This window comes from Rhodnius prolixus, unplaced genomic scaffold (assembly GCF_049639745.1).
Source record: "Rhodnius prolixus isolate KJV_2025 unplaced genomic scaffold, Rpr scaffold_2, whole genome shotgun sequence".
Taxonomy (NCBI): Eukaryota; Metazoa; Arthropoda; class Insecta; order Hemiptera; family Reduviidae; genus Rhodnius; species Rhodnius prolixus.
This window is the reverse complement of record NW_027411592.1, coordinates 6968496-6989096: the sequence shown is the minus strand read 5'-3', so window position 1 is coordinate 6989096 and position 20601 is coordinate 6968496. Positions and strand designations below refer to the sequence as shown.

The window sequence follows — 20601 nt, the reverse complement described above, 5'->3', positions numbered from 1 at the left end:
GGTGTACACGGAGGAGTGGTCGAAACTTCGGGAGGTGATTCTGCAGCTCAAATGTAACAAAAAATATTCTCTTCACTTTGGCCCGATTCTCAATATTGTCCAAGATATTTGAGTAAATTAGTAATGAAAAGTCAGTTCGCAAAATTTCTGTTTTCTGCATTTACATCCTTCTGTTCGGGGTAGGGTTTTATTAAAAACCAAAAAAATCCATATGATCTTGAAGCTCAATAAATGCGCAACTTTATGAGATCTCCTTGGGAACATATTAACAGAATGAGAGTATCTAAAAGATTCTGGCATCTAATTCATCTCTTTTAGAAGCAAAGAGACATCGCATCAATATTCATTGATGTGCGGCGTTTGTGTGGCATAAGATAAACTAATTAACTAAATAAAGAATTACTCATTGCGAAAATTCCGACAGTAGTAGCAATGAAACAGATTAAACAATTATTAATACTTCATAACAGCAGACAATATCAGGACATTGATTAAGAACTGTCAAACGTATTAGAAAATACATTTAATAAGTCCATTACGTCAAATAGATTTATTAACCTTGACTAAAAGTACGCGTTAAGAAAGATAATTTTAATATGAATTGACTTTTTGTAAATAAAGAATCTGTACTATACTCTATACAGAATCTACTAGTTTATTAAAAGTTTAAAATTAATAAATACTTTTAGGAAGTCTTTCATGACTCAAAAACGTTTGTTATTTGCATATCAATTAATCAAGTTGTTCTTCCATATAAATTTGCCATAAATTTAGAACTCAAGTAATACAAAAATTCCGAATATAAAATCAAAGAGCTATTTCTTTACAAGAGACATCGCATCAATATTCATTGATGTGCGGCGTTTGTGTGGCATAAGATAAACTAATTAACTAAATAAAGAATTACTCATTGCGAAAATTCCGACAGTAGTAGCAATGAAACAGATTAAACAATTAAAGATTATTAATTGCACTTTTAGAGTGGCAAGATGTAAAATTATCAGAAAACATTAATGATTAATATGTTTCAATATCAAAATTATTAATAACGCATTACCTTGTTAAAACATAGTCAGTGAAGAGGTCAGTAAGAATCATCTATACCTTCTAATACTTGTAAACTCAAACAAACATTATATTGAAATGGTTTAATTAAAGAATAAGTACAATCAACATTTATTTGTATATTTACACAGCCAGTTTTGATAGACTTCACATTCAAAACATTTATTGTTTGTATTCACAGCATTTATATTATTGTAACTTCCTCAACAAGTTCTTTATTATGGTCTTTTAAATATTTTAAATTTATCACCAAACTAATATGAAGTAATTATAAATACTAAGTAAATATAAACAAAATTTGTAATAATTCTTAAGCACAATTAAAGATAAAAATCTGCAATGCAAAGAGTGAAGCACTTTTGAAATACATATATAAATTTTAAAAAGTACTTGGTGCATTTTTAAGTTGAACTTAGGTCAATCTTTTCAAAACTAGCCCACAATTTATCAACAAAACTCTAAACTTAATCTTCATTTACCATTTCATTAACCATTACTAAAACAATATAAATTTTAAAACCAAAAACCTATCTAGGAATTATTGTTCCTTAATCAAGAGCATTTTTATTTTCTAAACAAGTTATTGACTAGATTTCGTTTTATTATTTTATTTATGTAAGTTCAAAATTTTTAAATTCAGTTAATTCCTAACCATTTCACATTCCGTTAGTTTCTTACTTGGAATAATTTTCTTCCCGAAAAGGAATTTAAATCTGTCGCATTAGGTTTTAAAATCTTATTAAATTAAGATATATCACGATGAATCTGCCTTCCAAATTTAATGCAAGATAAACGACCATTAATTCTGATTTTTTATCGGAATATGATGATGCTTAAGAGACTAACACTACTTAGTTCTATAAATATTGCACTTCATTCTCGGTCTTGAGCAAAAACACAAAACCAAAACTCTTGTTAATTTTGTTATTCCAACATTTTGTTTAACTAACTTCATATTGTGTCCGCAACATTTTCACCAAATAATGTTGATAAGCAAAATATATCATTTTTACTCCCGGTAAGTTAGACTGAGTTTTACTTCTAGATTAATATTAGTATTCTAGACTCGCAACATACTCATAATCATAATTTTGAATGCCTAGTTACTAGACAAGTAGCAGTCATCATTGTTGGTGTCCATAACTTATGCCTTTATACCATCTTAATTGTTAAAAATGTTCTAGGAGGGTGATTGGAGAGCAAAACATTAATGCCAAATTAATAAATATTAACTAATTATTTTAATGTCATATTCTCTTTGTCATCTAAGCAAAGTTTTAGTACCGGTGTTCAAACTAGATACGGCTACTTAAAGAAAATTCTGTACTATTTAAATAAGGGAACTGCACAAATACCTAGTTTCAGCCAGTGCATCTAAATTTAACTTTTACACAAACAATTTTCACATTTAATTAATTTTATCGTTTCACCAAAGGGCAAATTCGGTGCTTTTTGACATCTTAGTTCGTAATTGAATTACGAATTATAGCATATCTTTCAGTTCTGAGATCTTCTGTACCTGTTCACAAACAAGCAGCAAGAAGAGAGATTGTGCACACTGTTTGTATTCGCATGAATTATGTTATTATTAAGGATTTATTTATTAACGATACATAAATAAATAAATTATTAAGGACACGTCCTTAAAATAAATAAAATGTCTTCAAAATCTCATTATGAATTACACCTGACCTTATTTCTGAATTTTTTTTTTTTTTTTTTTTTTTTTTTTTTAATTTGTTTATTTATTTTGCAACTGTATGCAGTACAATAAGCAAAAGTGATGAGTGAAAAGGGATGGCACAAATACACATGCACGTATATGCATATCCATACACATACGCGCACATGCATGTGCACCAAGGGCGTGATTGGAGTGAACGACGACCATCCAGTGATGGAAGCCGTTAGTTCGCCAGATTGGCAAGCTTACACAGCAACCATCCTAGGAGGTCGGCGTTGTGTTGAGATGGTCGCGTGGCCACCGCCGCTTTAGTCTGCGTTGAGGATTAGAAGGAAGTGTTGTGGTAGACATGTTGTGAATCAGAAGGTTGTAGTGACCGTGTAGATTTGAATGGAGTTTTGTGTATCGAGTTTGGGCTATTTCAGAAACGAGAGGAATATTGAGATCAGAGTGTATAGTATGATTGGAGACGTAGAAGGGAGCGTTAACTATTGTTCTTAGAATTTTAGATTGTAAGGTCTGAAGTCGGTTGATGTTCGATTTTTTGGCGCTTCCGTAAAGTTGTATTCCGTACGTCCATATTGGGGCAAGTAGAGCGGTATATAGTGTTCGTTTGTTTGTCAGGGTCAGTTTTGATCGTTTGTCGAGTTTCTGAATTTAAAATTAGTAAATAATAAAATAACTTAATGTCATCTATCAGTTTTCCTGTGGCATGGAAGCGAAAAATTTCATTTAAAATTCATCATGGAAACTACGTGCAGTATCTACCATCTTGCTACCCAAAAATAAATCCATTTTAGCGAGTATTTCATCTAAAGATAGTTTACCATCGTGATTTGAGTCACCTAATGTTACCAGTGTTTCTGACTCCTCTTTCGCATGGCGTGGATTTTTTGGGTCTATATACTTCTGTAACACAAAAATTAAAAAAAAAAAATTTATAAGAATGATAAAACTATACAGTTTATAATTATAATTATTATTTTGATTGTTTTAAATTTAAATTTTGACAGTATTTAGTCGTTTATTTCTTCCTAGGATATGCTCCAAGATATTTTCATATGAGATAAAGTGTAACCAGCACACCCACTATTAATTGCTCAATAATTCAATTATTTTTTATTTTTATTCTAAAACAGCCACAGCTGTGTTTAGCTAGTTTGCCTAACACTTTTAAATAAAAAAAAAAAAAAGTATCAGAAAAGATTACATTAATAATTTTTCACATCAATACGTCATAAAAATCACATACAGGGTGATTCAGAGAACTTTCCCCAGACTTTTGAACAAGTTGAAAGTTGGAGGACGAAATTCTGCTACAACTGGGCAACAGGAAGTTTATAACCACTTTCTAAAATCTATAACATTTATTAGAAACATTTTCTTGGGAAAATTTACTTGAAAGCCTTTCTGGTCGAGGGATGGTTTCGCTTCCCTCTAAAGTCCCATTTTAGTGTAATATAAAGACTTATTACTTATTTAATATTAATAAGGATTAAATATGAAACCAAAATACCTAATTTAGAGACCAGTGACTGGTTGAAAGATCATTTACTGAATAGATTTTTATAGTATTTATCGATTTTTTTGAAAAAAGGTTCCTTTAATATGAACATGTACACTAAGCGTGTAAAGTCAACTCCTTTTTAGCACCAATCAATGTTTCAATAAAATTTAACTGTGTAAACTGCTGTAAGCGAAAGTTCCTTGTTTCCAATAGATTTGTAAAGGTTAGATTACAGTTACAGCCCAAACGATTTTTAAACAAAGTTAGAGAAAAATTCATTTAAACATCTACAAAGCACGTTAAATGTATTATTTAAAAGCGCAATCAGTTCAATAGTTTACATTTCTAAAACATATTGCAATCGGATTACCGACATTTTTACCGATTTGTTCTCTTGGGGACCAACACATTCATTTGAACTTTTAAAGTTGTAATGCGCTCGGGATTACCAAAACTTCATATTAAATTGAAAACACGCTCAATGTAAAGTTCATTAAAATGTCCAGAATTTCGTATGCAGGAATTTCGTATATTCAATTCATCCAAAATCTAAAGAGGTGAGGCTAATTATAAAAATAATACTATATTATTATATATTTGTTTAAGGACATAATTTAAGACTGTTTTAATTTTTTTATTCTTAAAAGTCATTATTAAATGGGTTATTTTTTAAATTTATAGCTCGGAGCCATTCTAGTGGACTGCCAATTAACCGAAGATAATCTATGAGCTAAGTACGCCAGAAAGAAAGAAATTCTAAGGGCAGAACTATCGCTAATTTTCAACAAAAAATATAATAAATAAATACCAATAGCTCTGTTCTATCAGCCACAGAATTTCCGTCTTCATCTATAAGATGCCTAAACTCTGTCCTTCTGCGATGTTCACCCTGTGATACCAACTCTTCTCCTCCACTCATCTGAAGTACAGCAAATTCATCTTCAGTTAACATTTCATCTCCATCTCTGTCTGTGAACAACAGGAAAACGTAAAGAATTAAACTATTTTGTTTTTTCTTGTCAAATATAGAAATAATAAGTTAAATCATTTATATTTTGATTGTAGATGTCCTTAAAACATAACTTTAACTTAACATAACTTTAAGTTAAACCTCAACTGCATCTTCATGGAATCAAACCTAATACCTTAAACAAGGTTCGGAGTAACCGATGTATATCGATGCAATGTCTCCCTGTACCTCTGGTATTACCTTGGTTCCAACTCAGAGCATCTAGTCAAACCCCATGGTATTATTTATTGAGTACCTACTGATAATTAGATTTAAAATTTCTAATTTAATCTAACCTAAAATCCTCGTAATATTAAAAGGAAAATTCTCACCTAGTTTATCCAATAGATCATCAACCAATGTAAGAAGAGTAGAATGACTAGATTCGGGATGTAGGAAGGTTAAAAATTCGTCTAACGTTAGAAAATCTGGATCACTTTTCGCAGCTTCAGACCAAGACGCTCTATCTCTGGCAATATTTTCTGTAATCAAATAGTTGAACTAATAGAACAAAATAGAAAATTATAAATAAAGATAGGCGAAACATTGTTATGAATTATATATATTTGATTTTGTAGTACAAAAAATGTTTAGCAGTCCGCTGAATTAAATTTTTCTGAAATAGAGTGGACATTTTTTATTGCTACTTAATATTTTCATAACCTGAAGTTTTAAGTCTAAATTTATTAAATGCTCTACGTATCCATGCATAATACAGTCATATCTTTTCCATTTAAATAATGTGAATCTTAGTCTAAATTTTATTTTGTTGTCAAATAAAAAGCATATTATACACACAATAATAATCAGCACTATAGAACTTACGCAGAAAGTTTTTAATTTTGTTTTCTTAGATTTAGGATTTCATACACTATTACACTCGTAATATTAATGTCATTTCGTATCTAAATCATCTAGCCGTGAAACCTCGTACACCTCTTAGCAAAATCTCAAATAAGCAACATAATTCTGTCCATAACGCTATTAAGAATGGTACAAAAAGCTTCAACACATTTATACAGCGCCCAAAAAGTTGAATTTCTTCAGATGGGAGAAAAATTAATTAAGGAAGATTATTGCCATCGATACAAGGCACTGAATACAAAAAGCGTCATGTGAAGGGTAACTTAGCAAAACTTAGCAGGAAAACCTCTGCGTATCAAAGATTTCTGAGATTTAGAGAGAAAGCTGTACACTGAACAAGGAAAGCATGTCATCACCTAAACTTAGATGATCTAAATTAGGTAGAAAGCCTACACCAACAAGTATATGTGGAATCAATCGTTACATCACCTTAGACCAAAAGCCTAGAATAGAATCCTTCACAAACTATCCACTGCCGGCCCATTGGATCCAGTGTCCGCAGTGGCCTGTCAGGAGAACTGCAATAATCCAAATGACCTCCCCTCTTGTCTTGTTGCCATAGAGAACTTACAGCCTCCTCTAGCCTCAGGTCCTCACTCCACTATTACTTCGCCTTATTAAGCATCCATTTTTTATGACTGCACTTATAGGATATTTTGCAAAATCTCGAATCTTCGAGGAGCCAGACAAGAGACGGACGTTTTGGTTTCCAATTCTCGTCATGATCACCAAGATACCACACTATTCTTGAAGAGATTTCGAAGGACTTTAGGGGATGTGACCGGAGATAACTATGTGAGAAGATGACAATTCCAAAGTAAATTAAGCATCCTTATTATTTCAGTACAAATAAATATTAGCCCAAATAACTCGGCTCCCTCCTCAACTATCTTAGAGATATCAATTAGAGGTTTAATGTGATATCATGATAGTAGTGGGCCTACTTTGGTCTAGTGCCACAAACGGTTGGTTGTAGGGTTCCACCTCTAGAATTACAAAAACAAAACAAAAAACTTTTTATTCAAAAATAAGGAAAATCTCTGTTTATAAGCGATGATAGATAGTAAATCTATTTTTTAAGTAATAAAAGTACATTTACTTCGCAAAAAATTTTAATGATTATTTCTGGCAAAATACTAGGCACTCACCTTTTAACGATCGCCCAAGACCTTGATGGCGCTCATTGTGCTTCTTGATATAATCGCTATCTAAGCCATGCTTTTGCAGAAAGTATTCGTGGTATTCTCGCCAACTAATGACACCTTAACACAAAAAAAAAAGTTACAGGCCCTTGATTTGATATTCTACGATCTTGTAAATAAAATGGGTAACCTCAAATTAATCCTAAAAACTATATAACATTCATTGATTCATTCAATTACTGATTTATGTGAACATTAGTCTGTAGTTGCTAAGCAGAAATTAAAGGAAGGAGTTTAGACAAATACAACATATTTATTCACTGCCAACTGAGTTTTTATTATTTTACTTCCTAAATCACAGAGCTGGTCATATTCCAATAAATTGGCAAAGATGTCAGTGAACAGGGAACTAAATACGAAAGTGACTCAAGTTCGGTTGACTTTAAAGCATCTGAAACTTAGAAGTTTCAAATTTCAACAAACCTGTTATTCGGTTTTGACTCTAAAATAATGAAGTATTGTTATTATAAGTATGTGGGAAGATTCTGCTCCACACGCAATCCAGAACACCTATCAACCGAAATTACTGTCACATTATGATGTGAATTTGGGTTTACACTACCCTGCGAGAACATTTCTATGGGTACGCTAAACCTAAATATCAATAACTCTGCAGGCTCTTGAATTCGTGAACGAGATTGATTGTTAATTTATTAACAGGCTTAAAAACTCTTGATGATAGCCAGACAACTGATGAAGTTGCTACTTAACTTCTTCTAACGGAAACAAATGGCGAATCCTTTGTTTCCTAAATCAAATTTTAGGCGTTTTATCCCACTTCTAGAAAGATAAATGATATTTTTCCGCACACTGAGAGTTACTACCATAGCTGCTCAACACCTGAAATTCCATACAACCCAGCATCTGCCTACAAAAGCACCTTTTTAATGCACCATTGGCACTTTTAGCAAATATAGCTAATTGCGAGCATTATGTAGTTTGGTCTTCAATAGATAAATCATAGAAAAAATTCACAGGATGTCTTAAAAAATTAATAACGTAAGAAAGTAAGCACCATTCCGAGGATTTACATCAATCGACATAAATAGGCCATAGTTCTCCTGCATTGCTTCTTCTATATGATCCGTAGTCCTCTTATGAATGTAGTCTGCGAGTTCATGGACGGCCAAGAGATTATCTTTATCTTCGTCCGCTCTACAAAAGACGATCAGTAAGTGCTAACGCTTATAAAGAAAAAGTGCAAAGCACAAATAGAAACCAATGAAAACGTAGAAATTGCAATGAAAGGATTAATTAGTTTCTTACTCTTTATTAAGGGAAAATTCAAAGTAAAGTATGGTTACAACTGTTTAAATAGTAAAATTGGTACTTACTTGTTAAATATTACAGTAAGTAACTGAACAGGTGGTAGACTGCTATCACTCTCATGAACTTCTATGACAGTATCTTTCATTTCTGATTTTTTCTTTTTCCAAAATTCTAAAATTGGCGTTAAATCTGTACGATTTATGTGTGACTTTAAAGGAATTGAAAATTTCAAAATGATACATATAAAAATCAAATACACTAGCAGAGGAACAATTATAGATACATAAGCTGCGTTCAATTTGTACATTCTCCAAGTGCATATCACAGGCTTTTGACTAGATGCAATAATCGCTAGGAACATAGAGTAACTCTCACAACTTATCTACATTGATTATAATAATCATAACTTTAGATAATACATGACATTATTATCTGACATTACAGAATTTATAAACTACTATAACTTTGCTTTAGGTAGGAAGGTTACAATTCGAATTGGAAGCTGCTGCTACCTTTGGTGCAAGATGGAACTACAAATTTATTTTCTAAAATTTACCAAAATTAAACTTTTTTTAAGAACTAATTTATTTGGAAAGTTACTCCTGCGCTAGCCGCACCTATTAAATTAAGGTTGAGTTATTATTTCCAAAAAATGCGTAGAAAAATTTATGCAAATTTTTTTTTATTGTAACACATAAAGAGCAATTTTCTTGTAGACAGATAAAAATAAATCATTATTAATGAAAAGATAGGTATAGCTTGAAATAGTCTCTTTAAATTAATTTAAAACCTAGTAGGAAAATAATTATTTTTGAAAAAAAACATACTTGAAGAGTTTCAAAAGAAAGAATAATGAACAACTCTATCTCTCACCATACCCTTTTGTTTTCATTATTGAAATGGGGGGAAAAAAATTATATGAACTGTGAAATAAAGTACGCTTTTATTCAGTTAAAAGTAATCTTGATGGATTTGTTGTGTTAAAATATTGCATGGTTAATCAGATAACATCTCATATTAACAAAAAATAAAATATATAGAATTCAATAACTAGGCATGCGATTCGGATGTGCAGTTTGCCAGCAGTCAATTTAAGCGTTTAGAGAAGTAGTGACTGTTTTCTTATATTAAATTAATAGTTGAATTTTTCTTTATTTTATAGTACTTCTTTACTGAGCCCTTTGTAATTAATTGCAGAATTCTAATTTATCTATTTGGAGCATGTTGGTAGCTTAAAAGAAAATTAAATCTGTCACTTTATGTATTCTTTATTTTAATTAGATCTGGCATTATATCTTTAATCATATAATTAAAATTCTATTAATTTTGAAAAAGTTTTCCTTCCTCACTAGAAAATTGTTTTGGCTAATGGATTAAACTTTTTCCTTCTGTGTTAAAACAAAAAGGGATGCATCGTGCTTTAAGAAAACCATCTGTTTCCACTTACAAACTACTAAAAACTTCACTAAAATATCAAACAAAGGAATACTTCAACAATTCTACCCTACATGGTGTTCGATTTATCGCTGAGGAAGATAGACCAACTTTTGAAAGGTATGCAAACTACTGGTTGATAAAAGTACATTAATAAATTTTAAATTATTTTCATATTTAGATAAAATTGTGTATTTAATCATGTTAATTTTATCAATCTTCCAGTTTAAAATATTAATACTTTACTTCCATCCTAGGTTGATGTGGTTTTCTTTTGTGTCAATCGGAGCAATCGTTACACTGATTATTATTACATCATTATGGGAGAAATTTCAAACAAATCCGACTATAACAGGACTTGATACCGATTTTCATAATTGGGATGTTCCATTTCCAGGAGTAACTGTTTGCCCTAAAAATAGAGCTTCTGATAAATTAATTAAAGCGTACATTGAAAAGTAAGCGATTTCAGTACAACAATAAAATGTTTTCTTTAAAAAATAAATAATTAAATAAATTAATACCTAATAACAATGCGGTAGAATTCACTTTAAAAGATCTGAGACTTCAGTTATTAAATTTACAAGTATTCATTGTCCCAGACTTATTTAGAAAATATAAATTATTTATAAATTCTAAACAATATTAACGAAAATTTAATGCTGTAGAATAAATTAAATATCATTGTAATAAAATTTGAATAAAACATAAGCTTTTTCGAACTTCCTAAATGAACTGAAATATGAATGAAATGTCGGATACTTGCTTATTTATGTTTTTTCGTTTAATCAACCGTTATACATAACTTTTTAAACTGTTAGTTTTTGTTGAGGAGTTTATTTATCTGTTGGAAAATAAGATAATCTTTATATCTGCTACTTTCAGAAGATGGACGACTAGCGATCTTAGTGAAGAAAAAAAGAAATTTTACTATGATTATATCAATCTTATATCAAATTTAACCTACTCCAACTTAAAAGAAATAGATAAATTCAAGAATGATAAAACATTACCACAAGAAAATTTAAGAAGCGTACTACTAGCAGTGAGTGTAATCATATCCAAGTGTTATGTAAAATTTAGTTTAAATCCGTGTCCACGTCTACAGCACTCATATTCCGGATTCTGGATGTATTTCATTTAACTGAGAAATCAGAATATCCACTTGCAAAAAATTGATCTCTTTCTTACATTGCTATATTATAAATTAAAGTGAAAATTTATGAATTACACACTTAAATTCGTATTTAAAGGAAATTTGCAAATGCATCTATTAAAATTCCAAATTCAGTATTCAAAGAGTTCCTTTGCTTTTGTAAATGAACAAAATCGAGTGTGAACACTCCTACGACTTTCTCTTATTACTTATCTAAAGTTCCTCACAAACTTCGAACTTTTACAAAATACTGGTTTGTTTCTAACTTTAAATTTTGAAGAAAATATGCAAGTAAAGAAGTAATCGCCTTTTTTACACAGTATTAAATGAACTTTTTTGAAATAATCTATGTGACTTATTTTAGTCTGCTGTTATTACTATTATTATTTTGTTAGCTGAGGGACCTGCTTTAGGTGCATGTTGCTACATATAGATGTAATTGTGCCAAAAAAAAAGTAGTTGTAATCCACTCAAATTTCCTTTTATTTATTTCGTTGAATATCATTGGTAACTAAAGCGGCGAAATATCTATTAAAATTTCAATTATTAAATGTTTGTATTAGTTACATTTATTACCAGTGGTTTAATTTTTTGGCTACTAAATCAGTATGAAGATGAATTAATTTTTTAAAAATTCTATTCAGGTTGTTATGCGATGCGGAGATCTCATTAACAATTGCGAATGGAAAGGTAGAAAATACGACTGTTGTTCAGGTTTTCTTCCAACTTTTACTGAACATGGTTTCTGCTATTCTTTCAATACTGTGCGCGCTGAAACTGACTGGCCATGGTGAGAAAGGCGCACAACTTTAACATTATAATTTCTTTTAATGTTTGTAGTAAAGCTAATGTGCAAAACAAAAAACAAAAATCACTTGCAGTATTAAAGAAAAGAAATGTTATATTTTTTCTATCGAGAAATAATGAATAAAATTATTAGACTTAGGCTGAATATTCTTATGCGTAATGTTTTGTTGCGTAAAACAAAGGATCACCTTTAGCCTGCATGTTTCTATTGGTGACTAGGCAACTCTGTGCATGTTTTACTCTCTTCTTTCATATCCAAGTCTAAGGAGTTATCAAAAAGATCAGGAGAGGCTAGTATTTATTGTTAGGTATTGTGTGCTCCCTAGATTAGTCTCGATTTGAGTGGTTAGATATCCAACACTGGGCGAAGATATGGACTTGGATCTGGTAGTGAAGATCTGGCGGATGTTAGAGGTAGTTACTTAGGGCTATTATGTGACATACGAATCCAACCATCAAGCCTCTGCTGGCCAAGGCAGAAGATAAAACCTGCTATCGGTTCCTACAGTAACTGGCTACGGGGGATTACAAAAGAATTATAATTATTAATGCAAGATTGTAAATTTATAGCTTAAAATAACGAATATCTGTTTCACTTTTACTTTTTTTTGTTATATACATTGTTTTATGTACTCCCAAAAAATTGTAAGCAGCAGTGCTCTTAGCTTGTATAAGATATATAGAAAACTACTTTACTATTGTAAAGTAAAGTAATGCCTTAGGCGGGCACCTCCAATTAGGTGTCCTGGACGGAGGCGACTAGCAAACATACTTTACTATAAATTTCTTTTAATAGCCATTAAATAAAATCCAAGGCCTAAGACCAGGAATCGAACCCAGTACCACAATAGATATTAGCTTCGCAGGTCTCGCCTCTAACCACTCGGCTACCGAGGCACCACATACTATTACAACCATATTTACCAAAATAATTAAAGTTTAAACAGTATGAATCCTGACATATAAACAAACACTCGTCTGTTAGGAGCTTTTACTAGAATAGGAGATGTTAATAGTTTTGACGGACATAATATTTCCCTCAATAAAAGACCTATTGCTGGATCATTTAACGTAATTAAATTTAAAAAAGTATTCTAAACTAATTTCACATTTTCTTCTTTGCACCTGCCTATTTAATATTTTGGAAGATATAATTATCTAATACTTTATTTCTCGTCATTTATTTATAGGAAAGCGAAGAATTCATCTGTAATAAATCTTACTACACATTACATCTACGAAACTGACACCCGTTGGTCTGTATTGTTTAATGGAAATGCTAAGAAAAACCCTTACAGTGTGAGTATATTTCACAACCTTCAGACAGTTATAAAATCTAAGATGTTTCAGTTATTTCAACTAGTCATTAATCTTGCATTGAAAATAGTTTATTTTGGTATATTTGTTCCTATGATTTTTTTTAATTATTAAAAGTGTATTTCTTTAACTATAGATTTACATTCATTCTTCTGACGCACTTCCTAGTATAGAAATGCACCCACAGCATGTTTGGACGAAAACAATCAGCAAAATTCAGTTCGCATCCAAAACTACTTACACTACTGGTTAGTGAATATAATATAAAATAATTATCGGTTTATTATTTTGAAAAAACAAAACGCTAGGTAACAGAGTTAAATAAGGGAAAATCTCAACATTTAACTGACGGGTGAAAATATTTAAATTACTGTAGTCTGAATAAATGTACAAATTTCTTCAGAAGATTTTAGCTTGTCAATCATAAAAGCAGATAGTGAAAGCTATTCTTTAAACAGAAAAATGAATGAAACAAGGACTGTTGGAAGGCAAGTAAGTGAAGTATTTTTAGTCATTGAGAGATAGATATAACTTCTACACATTTTCCAGATCTAATTGACGTAGCTAGAAAAAGATGTTTTACAGAAATAAAAAAAGGCGTTAGTGAAAAATATTATTTTATAATAATTTCTCGTCATCGCAGAAGTTAAAAGTTGTTTCTTCTATTTTAAGAACTCATTTAGCCAATGTATTTCTTTGATTTCCCGTAAAAAATCATTGTTCATAACTTTGTTTTATGCGTTGGTTAAATAAAAAGCTCAAAACGAATTAAGATCAAGGATGAACTTACCCAAAGTATTTTCAATTTTTTCTTCATTTTGCGCAATTTCTTTCTTTTTCACACATCATTGAGACTTAATGCCTGCCGTGATTGAAAAAACAAAACAAAAAAAACGGAAATGCTTTAAATTTAAATAGTAAGGTTTTTTCCGGAATTACAGCATATGTCAGTTAAGATAAGTCATTTTGACGCACCCATTTAATATTTATTACTTTGCTACAAAAATTTAAAATAAACCAAAAGGGAATAACAACATTCATTAATCTCATTCTTAAATTAACTCGTTTTCTTACTTTCACTAACTCCTATGAAGTCGCGTGCAGAATTTGGACTTGAATCATCTATCCAAAAAAACTCTTTTTGAAATTGTCCAAGAATAAAAATTTTTTTTTTAGAAATTCGTGCATGCATAATTGTATGTTCAATCAAAAGAGAAATATTGAAATAATAATATGTGCAAATTTTATGTTTCAATTTGATTAACCGAAAATGTAGTTTTGGGTATTTTGCGATTCTCCAAAAAATTGCAATATTGATATTCTCGAAAATTACTTATGCATTCCTCTAGCAAGACTAGGAACAAATTAGACTAGATTTATATGAAGTGGCTTAAAAACAAATCCGCTGCGACGTAAAAGTGAACCCTTCAAGTGTCGGTGTTTGATAATAAAGTTTGCTTTGGAGCGCTTAACTCCAAGCAGTTACTCTCATCAAATAGCTTTACAGGCGAGGACTTACGGTTATTGAGTGTTTATAGGCTCGGAATGATGCATGACGCCACGATTCCATGTGAAGTGGCTAATCTAACACCTGCTACCTGCAAGGTAGCTCTATAACGTATATTTGAAATATCTCTAAGGAAAAATACGTTTTAGGCGCAAATTAAAGATGGGTTGACTCTATCGGAAATCAGTTGCCCAGAAGTAAAGCTTCGCTAAACAACTTTCCCAGCTTTTGGCGATTCGTTCTTTCTAATGATTCCAGAGAGTTTCTATGAAGTTTACGTAGTTAACATTAAACACTTAAGAGATGTATGTAAGGTTCAGATCTGTTTTATTTTACTTTTAAAAATTTCTGTTAGAGGAATCAAAGCAGTTGAGTGCTAAACAAAGAAAATGTGTATTCCCCTATGAAGTCAAGTTGGCAACAGCACCAGAATATTCATATTGGGCATGTATGTCAGAGTGCAGGATGAAATTCGCATTGAAAAAGTGTTCATGTGTACCATATTTTTACCATAAAATTGGTAAGATTAATACATTAAAATTCAAAAATATTAAATTGATTTATGATTAATTATAACAATATTTACAGATGGATTTCCCTACTGTAATCTTGATGGGCTTGTGTGCCTTTCAAAATATACTGGTAAGTGAGAAAATTGTGATGTTTATATATTAATGATGACATTTAAGTAGCAAACTAAATTTTAAACAAAATTGGTCCTAATATGAAAGTCTCTATCGTTTAATTAATGCTTCTAAAAGTAATGCAGTAAATTACAATAGAAAAACCAATAATTATAGTTGAATAATTTACTTGTTAACTAAGTGTTCTTTGTGCTCTCGAATACTTCTGTTAGACGAATTGAAGATTCAAAGTTTGTTTTAACTCCGTGATTCAAATTTAAACAGTAACCAACTCTAACTTTGACTTTTTCTATTTTAATGTACATTTTTTTGTGATTACTCAGAATAAAGAACATAAAAGAGATCAATCAGAAAAATAATTTAAAATAGAGTTAAAATATAGTGCTTGTTTATTTATGAAGATGTAATGTAAATTTTATCGTTATTATAAAAAAAAATTATTATGAAAGAAATGGCCAGGATAAGGGTCTGTGACTTCTAAAAAATTTTAAAAAATATTATTGAAAAGTTAAAAAGTAAACTTTCTCAAATGATATCAATGAAGTATTAATGAAATGATGGGTACTTGATGATTGTGCACCTTTTAGAGTTTAATCGACAATTATACTTCACTTTTTAAATTAAGTTTTGTTAAAGATATTTTAGTAGAAGATATTTCAGCTAGAACATTTATTTAAAACAACCTTCCTCACCACCACTTTTAGAGCAGACTATTCTCTACCATTCGGTAAAGATTCGATTAAAATCTTAACAGTACAAAGAGAGATATAGAGGTTTAAAATTTCAACGATTTACAAATCCATCAAAATTCAACCTTCTATACCTCAATAAACATTAACACTAGAACGTTGTTACTTATACCAGTTTTAGAGCTTACTTTTCTCTACAATTCGGTAGAGATTCCATTAAAATCTGAACAATACAAAGAGAAATATAGAGGTTTTAAATTTGAATGATAAATGTAAATCATTCAAATTTAAAATATAATAATATTATTTAGGTGGTGTTGCAATGATAAAGACACATCATCATATTATCACGATGAGGTAGCAGCTCAATTCTTTGCTAATTTAATTTCGATAAGAATGTATCTTTTCGAGAGGAGTTAACTTGTAGTTCCACTAGTATTCCCGTCTTTCTTTCTAAGCTGGCGACCCTATTCTTGAATTGTTATCACCGAGGCTTAGCTGATAGTTTATTCAGAGCCATTCTTCTTGACTGCACGTATTTTTCTTGTTTGCTTTTTTTGAAAACAAAAGATGAATTGAGTTTCAGAATGAATTATGTTAAGAACCTTTTTGCATAGGTAAAGGTTCATGAAATATCATACTTAGTTAAGAGTATTAGGTAAGAATAGAACCAAATGAAATAAAGTTATTAAAATTTTAAATATCTATTGTTATGGCGAACTGGAAAAACGATAAAAGGAAATAATGTTTTTGTTAATATACTTTTTTTGTAGACGATTTCAAGAAATCTTTATATTGTCCTTGTGAACTTGGTTGCATGAACACCGTCTATGAAGTAGAAAAACTGGTGGACTCTAATGAAAAGTTAGTTAGTCTTTTTTTTAAATGTACTTAACAACTTTGTATGCAATTCCTACTAAAATTCATTTCGAAACTCTTTTACCTTTAAGAGACATTGAGTTGTGGCCCACGTTCCAGCTAAATAAGCAACATCCGCGAAGTCTGAGTAAAAAATTCTCCTTACATTTCCCTAATTTTACTCCCAAAAATGAATATAATGTTTGTGTTGTCTGCTTTTTAAGACTTCTTTTAAACAATTCTTTCGGCCTTTCTTCCTGTACCAGAACCGAGCCAAAGCACTTCAGCTATTAACTCTTTAATATTTCTTCTATTTATTTTCTCTTCATTTCCTGACATCACTAAATATTCATTAATACAATTAAAATTTGTTCATGGACAGGGCTAAAAATCCGGTAGAAATTGGATTTGTGTCATGGCCAATGGTGAGATACAAGAGAGAAGTACTCTTTGGATGGGTAGATCTACTCGGTAGGTCTTTATGGAATCATGTTTTTGTGTTTATTTAAACGTTAAATTAGATTAGAGGAAAATTAAAAATACATATAATTACTAAACTCATTCACCTTGATTGCAAAAACTGTCCCTTAAAAATATGAATAAAATAAAAGAAAGTAAAATGAGGATCGATAATAATCAGATTTTATGGGTTAATAATATTCCTTTACAATAGATAAAAAAATAAATAAATAAACTAGAAAATCAGAGATATGTGCAAAAAAATTATTACAAATTAAAATCAGGAAGACTTTTGAACAGAAAAGAAGAGATAATTAACATATTTTATTACAATAAATCATTCGTTACATTCTTTGTGCAACCGGCGCTTAACACTTTTCTATTTTCTATAAAATCCAAGTTTAAATATTTCTCTGACGCGTTTTTCCTCTTTCTCACTTTCTTATTTTATTTTATTTTTAAGTGACTAAGTATCTTTAAATTGGATTTTTATACTACATCCAATTGATGTTGGACTTTTCAGGGTGCGACATTGTAGAGCAGTAGTGTTCGTATCAAAGTTCATCCCTGAATTTCGCAGCACTCAAATATATATATATGTATAATATATATATAAAGTTAAAATTAAATCAAATAAAGCAGACAGATTTTCAAAATATGTTTTAGGACAATAAGATTAGTGGAAATTGGAGATCGACAAAGTGGCCCGGTTGTTTGTACGAAATGTTTGCTTTGAACTTGAAAAAATGAAATTGCATTTCTACAGATTTTTAGTTTAACAACAATTTAGTTAACTTAGTTATTAATTGAAGCTTATTAAGCTTTTTAAACATGAACTAAGAAAATCCTTATAATTTTCTATTTAGAAAGAAAAAAAGTTTTACTTATTGATTTTTAAAAACAAAATATTATTTTTCAGTTGCTTTCGGAGGGATAGCTGGCTTATTTCTCGGCTTTTCTTTGCTATCAGCTGTTGAAATCGTTTACTACTTCACAATGCGAGCTATGTGCATGATGTACAAAGATAAAAATAGGGTTCAGCAACTGGCCGAAGAGGAAGAAAACAGAAAAGTACCAAAAGTTGACCTTAGTCTCAGACCCAGCTATCAATTCTCCAAGAAATTTAATCAAATTAACCAACACTCTGTTAATAATAATTTACAAAGTTCTTCAACTAAGCAAAACATTATGACTTTACCATTTCTTAATTAATTTAATAATCTAAATAAAATAATTCTGTGGAAGTAATTGAGATAATAATGTACATTTTATTATTACAAGATACAAAGTAAAGCAAATTTACACTTTGAAGATGATTTTAATATTGATTTTAATTATTGTATTAATTTCGATGTTCTATGATTAAAAATCTAAATTTTTTTTAATTTGATGATATAAAAAGTTTGCTGCAATATTCACTCAATTTCAATGTAAATTTAAAACTGCTGGAAAAGAAGAAACTTATACACCTCTTCGTGTTGAAAAAAGCAAAGTTACAGCTTTAATCTTCACACTTTATTTCCATTACCCTAAATAGTGAATTATTTTTTTGAGGAAAAGTAAAAAATTAATGAAGCCTATGATACGGAGGTCTCATTAATCGACAAACAAATTAAGATTTTGTTGTATAAAACAATCAATCCTAATAGAATACAATGTGAGAGTAAAGCATTAAATTTTTTTTGAGCCAACAATTCCAAGAAGACAGAGTTACATGCAGTTAAACAATTCTGAAAGAGGAAGTATTATAGGTGGGCTTAAGGTAAGTATATCTATCAAAAAGAACATTGTTCCGTTAGTTTGAAACCATTCTTATGCTTCTTAATTACCTATAGCTGCCGAAGATTTTATGAAAACTGATTGATTGATGGTCCATCCACATTCTACTGGATAACAACGCTAAGAACCTGTGCTGACTCGAGCTCTCACAAATTATAGAGTTGTTACCGTGAAAACCTCGTGGGTTTAGCGTAACCTCGCGCAAATCTAGCCCCATTACCTTTCACAATATTCGACTAAATTATGTAAGAAATTCAGAAATTGAAAGGTTGATAGACAATGAGATAAATCGTTGCTATTCTCTGTCGCAATGAGTTGTAGCTCGAACAGCCCTAAAGCATTTCACCTTTGAATCGATGCGAATTAGTATTTTAAAGGGTTTTGAACGCTACCCGAATTAGGATGGACCTGGATTCTATGTCACTCAGCGATATTTATACGAACGGACAACAAATACAATAGATGCAATCTTCTTTGCTGAAATTGGATTTTTTCGAAATAATGTGGAATTTCGAGTTAACCAACTTATTTACTTATTTTATTTCATATATCTTAACGATGAGAGCAATAAGCAGTTTACTATCTTATTAAAACGTATATCTCTTTAGTTATTTGTATAAACTTTCAGTGATGATAATCTTACCACTGATTCTTAACCTTGACGCCAAGAGTTTTAGGTGATTCGACTTGGATTTTCTAACATTCGTTTGCAGCCAACTTCACCAGGACATTAATATTAAACTGGAGATTCTTTTCAGGAATTGGAGGTTCTGCTGCAATCAGTAGGTCATCTAATAATGGCATTACACGATAGTCCACCCTCTTGAGCTGCCTACAACCTATATTTCCTTCCCTCATTCTTAATAATTTCAACCACAATGAGAATGAGGGAAAAAAAAGGACTAAGATATTTCCTTGTTTTACAACAACTTGGGATTGAACACTCTTCACAGTCAAGGGTTTTGTGTTACAGACATAAGTTCTTGTGACAAACAGACTTTTATTGGTAAACTGCAGACTACTAAATCAATATTTTGTGATTCAATACTTGCCAATTATATTCTAGGCACCGAATCGGAGTATTAACTTAGTCCATATAGCAAATAAATTGACTTCGCTTGTCCGAAAGATTATGTTTCTTCTGTAACCATACCAATTAAATACGCCAATTTGTCTACAATTTGATTTCTAACACTCTAATGTTCCGTGAACTGGATGCGCAATACCCAGCTCATCCAACTTTAAACAAAAAGTGAGAGAACGCTTAAAATATTATTAATAAGGGAGAACTCAAAACCTTTATGTAGCAATGTAAGTGTTACAGTAATTTTTGTTTAATTGAACTCGTTGA

The 20601-nt window shown here is 30.6% G+C and overlaps 3 protein-coding genes across 6 annotated transcripts in view; 1 reads left to right on the top strand and 2 right to left on the bottom strand.

Annotated features, from left to right (window-relative positions):
* Positions 1-1194, bottom strand: part of LOC141448800 (sodium-coupled monocarboxylate transporter 1-like) — a 37870-nt gene extending 36676 nt beyond the window's left edge. The window contains exon 1 of the mRNA XM_074117469.1: positions 1058-1194. The gene's annotated coding sequence lies outside the window, so the exon portion shown is untranslated. The remainder of the gene's footprint in view (positions 1-1057) is intronic.
* The window catches only part of ppk23 (amiloride-sensitive sodium channel pickpocket 23), a 28929-nt gene extending 9802 nt beyond the window's left edge, over positions 1-19127 (top strand). For 2 of the 3 annotated variants that reach the window (XM_074117470.1, XM_074117471.1), the window contains 11 exons: positions 10007-10154; positions 10292-10492; positions 10920-11079; positions 11835-11980; positions 13188-13296; positions 13451-13562; positions 15177-15341; positions 15410-15463; positions 16928-17018; positions 17395-17483; positions 18391-19127. In XM_074117470.1, the coding sequence (XP_073973571.1) occupies positions 10007-10154; positions 10292-10492; positions 10920-11079; positions 11835-11980; positions 13188-13296; positions 13451-13562; positions 15177-15341; positions 15410-15463; positions 16928-17018; positions 17395-17483; positions 18391-18683 (1568 nt within the window). In that variant the 3' untranslated portion in view covers positions 18684-19127. Of the gene's footprint in view, positions 1-5114; positions 5245-10006; positions 10155-10291; positions 10493-10919; positions 11080-11834; positions 11981-13187; positions 13297-13450; positions 13563-15176; positions 15342-15409; positions 15464-16927; positions 17019-17394; positions 17484-18390 lie in introns of those variants that run through there. The other variant, XM_074117472.1, reaches the window with a different exon arrangement.
* myd (stromal cell derived factor mayday) lies at positions 1165-9078 on the bottom strand. 2 transcript variants are annotated; one of them, XR_012455222.1, is made up of 7 exons: positions 8666-9078; positions 8347-8486; positions 7278-7391; positions 5598-5747; positions 5065-5225; positions 3409-3658; positions 1165-2772 (listed from the first exon to the last, which is right to left on the bottom strand). XR_012455222.1 is itself a non-coding variant. In XM_074117473.1 (6 exons), exons 1-6 carry the CDS (start codon positions 8959-8961, stop codon positions 3482-3484), a joined length of 1038 nt encoding a protein of 345 aa, XP_073973574.1. In that variant the 5' UTR covers positions 8962-9078; the 3' UTR covers positions 3086-3481. The 2 variants fall into 2 exon arrangements, 1 of the variants encoding a protein (XP_073973574.1); XM_074117473.1 differs by lacking the exon at positions 1165-2772 and having other exon boundaries at positions 3086-3658.
* Positions 19128-20601: the final 1474 nt, after the last annotated feature.

Bases quoted from the DNA above. Each gene is read 5' to 3' on its own strand.
- myd (XM_074117473.1), bottom strand. From the start codon at position 8,961: ATGTTCCTAGCGATTATTGCATCTAGTCAAAAGCCTGTGATATGCACT. The intron at 8,487-8,665 runs GTAAGTACCAAT...CGTCTTTTGTAG, and splicing joins CTTACTGTAATATTTAACAA to AGCGGACGAAGATAAAGATA. The intron at 7,392-8,346 runs GTGCTTACTTTC...TTTTGTGTTAAG, and splicing joins TGATGTAAATCCTCGGAATG to GTGTCATTAGTTGGCGAGAA.